The 1,105-nt window shown below is 47.5% G+C and overlaps 1 protein-coding gene across 1 annotated transcript in view; it reads right to left on the minus strand.

The window, feature by feature from the left end:
* Positions 1–539: 539 nt before the first annotated feature.
* LOC104544736 (ski oncogene-like) overlaps positions 540–1,105 on the minus strand; it is a gene marked incomplete at both ends in the record, with an annotated part of 3,459 nt that continues 2,893 nt past the window's right edge. Inside the window, one exon of the mRNA XM_010189679.1 lies at positions 540–844. Within this exon, the coding sequence (XP_010187981.1) occupies positions 540–844 (305 nt within the window). The remainder of the gene's footprint in view (positions 845–1,105) is intronic.

Genomic DNA, 1,105 nt, shown 5'->3' on the forward strand with positions numbered 1-1,105 from the left:
TTTCCCTGCCCACTCTTTGGTCTGACTTACGCACCAAGGATTGCCAGAAATAAGGAGCTGCTTCACCGAATGAAGCAGGAAACGTTCAGTGAAGGATGGAAACCTTCACAAAGCTCTGTGGTTCAGCAAGTTCTCAGGTACCTGAGATACCCCCCCTCAGCCAGGCAATGGCAGGATTCCTACAAACCTTTTAAACCTACGGATAACGCCTCCATAAGGACAGAAATGTTTCTAGGTCAGTGAAATGCAAACAAAATAAACCGTGCTGGACTAGAAGATTTTTGCAGTAATGAAAAGATGTTGATTTTGGTAACCATGGATTTACACCCCAAGGCAAAAACAGGTGGCAAGCTTGAAAACGCAGGAATGGTTCTTGTGTACTTTGGTTTCCCGGCTGAATTTACAAACAGTACCCCAGTAGAGGCTGTTGCTATTTGGGAAAAATAAGGCAATTCTTGTTCACATGAGACTACCTCACGGTTTCTACCCGGAAGAGCACGTGCAGGCAGTGCTAAGAGAAAGCTGGTTTCCAGCATTACCTGGTGTAGGCTGCGCTTGGCTTGCAAGGCAGCGTTCAGCTTCTCTTCCTGCTTCACCCTCATCTTCACAACTTCGTGGAGGAATTTTTCTTTGGCTTCTTTTGTATCCAGGCCACTGTCCAGGGCCTGCCTTAGGTGCTCCAGCTCGGCTTCCAACCCGCTGCTGTGAGAGTCGGAGTGCGCCGCTGCGGCCTCATAGGCGCTGCTGACCGCGACGGGGGCCTGCATCCCGGGGGAGCTCATGTCCTTCGCAGAGCTGGACGAAGTAAAGGACGGCGAGGACAGCGAGGATAAGGACGAGGTGACTGAAAAACAGAAACACAGAGAATTAATTAAAAAATCTCTAAAACTAATATAACTTAAAATGTGCTGAGGCCCTTTTGTACGGAGGAGATACTCAACATTCAGTGGAAGAAAAAGAAAACCACATTTTATACTTTGATACGTGAAACGTGATGAAAATGCAAAGCTGACTGACTGAATGGGCCAACTTGCGACTTGCTTGAATTGTGACTTTGGAATTTAGGTCGCAAACAGTGTTTTCTGCACGGCTGTGGAGCAATGGA

The sequence above is a fragment of the Mesitornis unicolor genome, unplaced genomic scaffold (assembly GCF_000695765.1).
Source record: "Mesitornis unicolor isolate BGI_N332 unplaced genomic scaffold, ASM69576v1 scaffold27908, whole genome shotgun sequence".
Taxonomy (NCBI): Eukaryota; Metazoa; Chordata; class Aves; order Mesitornithiformes; family Mesitornithidae; genus Mesitornis; species Mesitornis unicolor.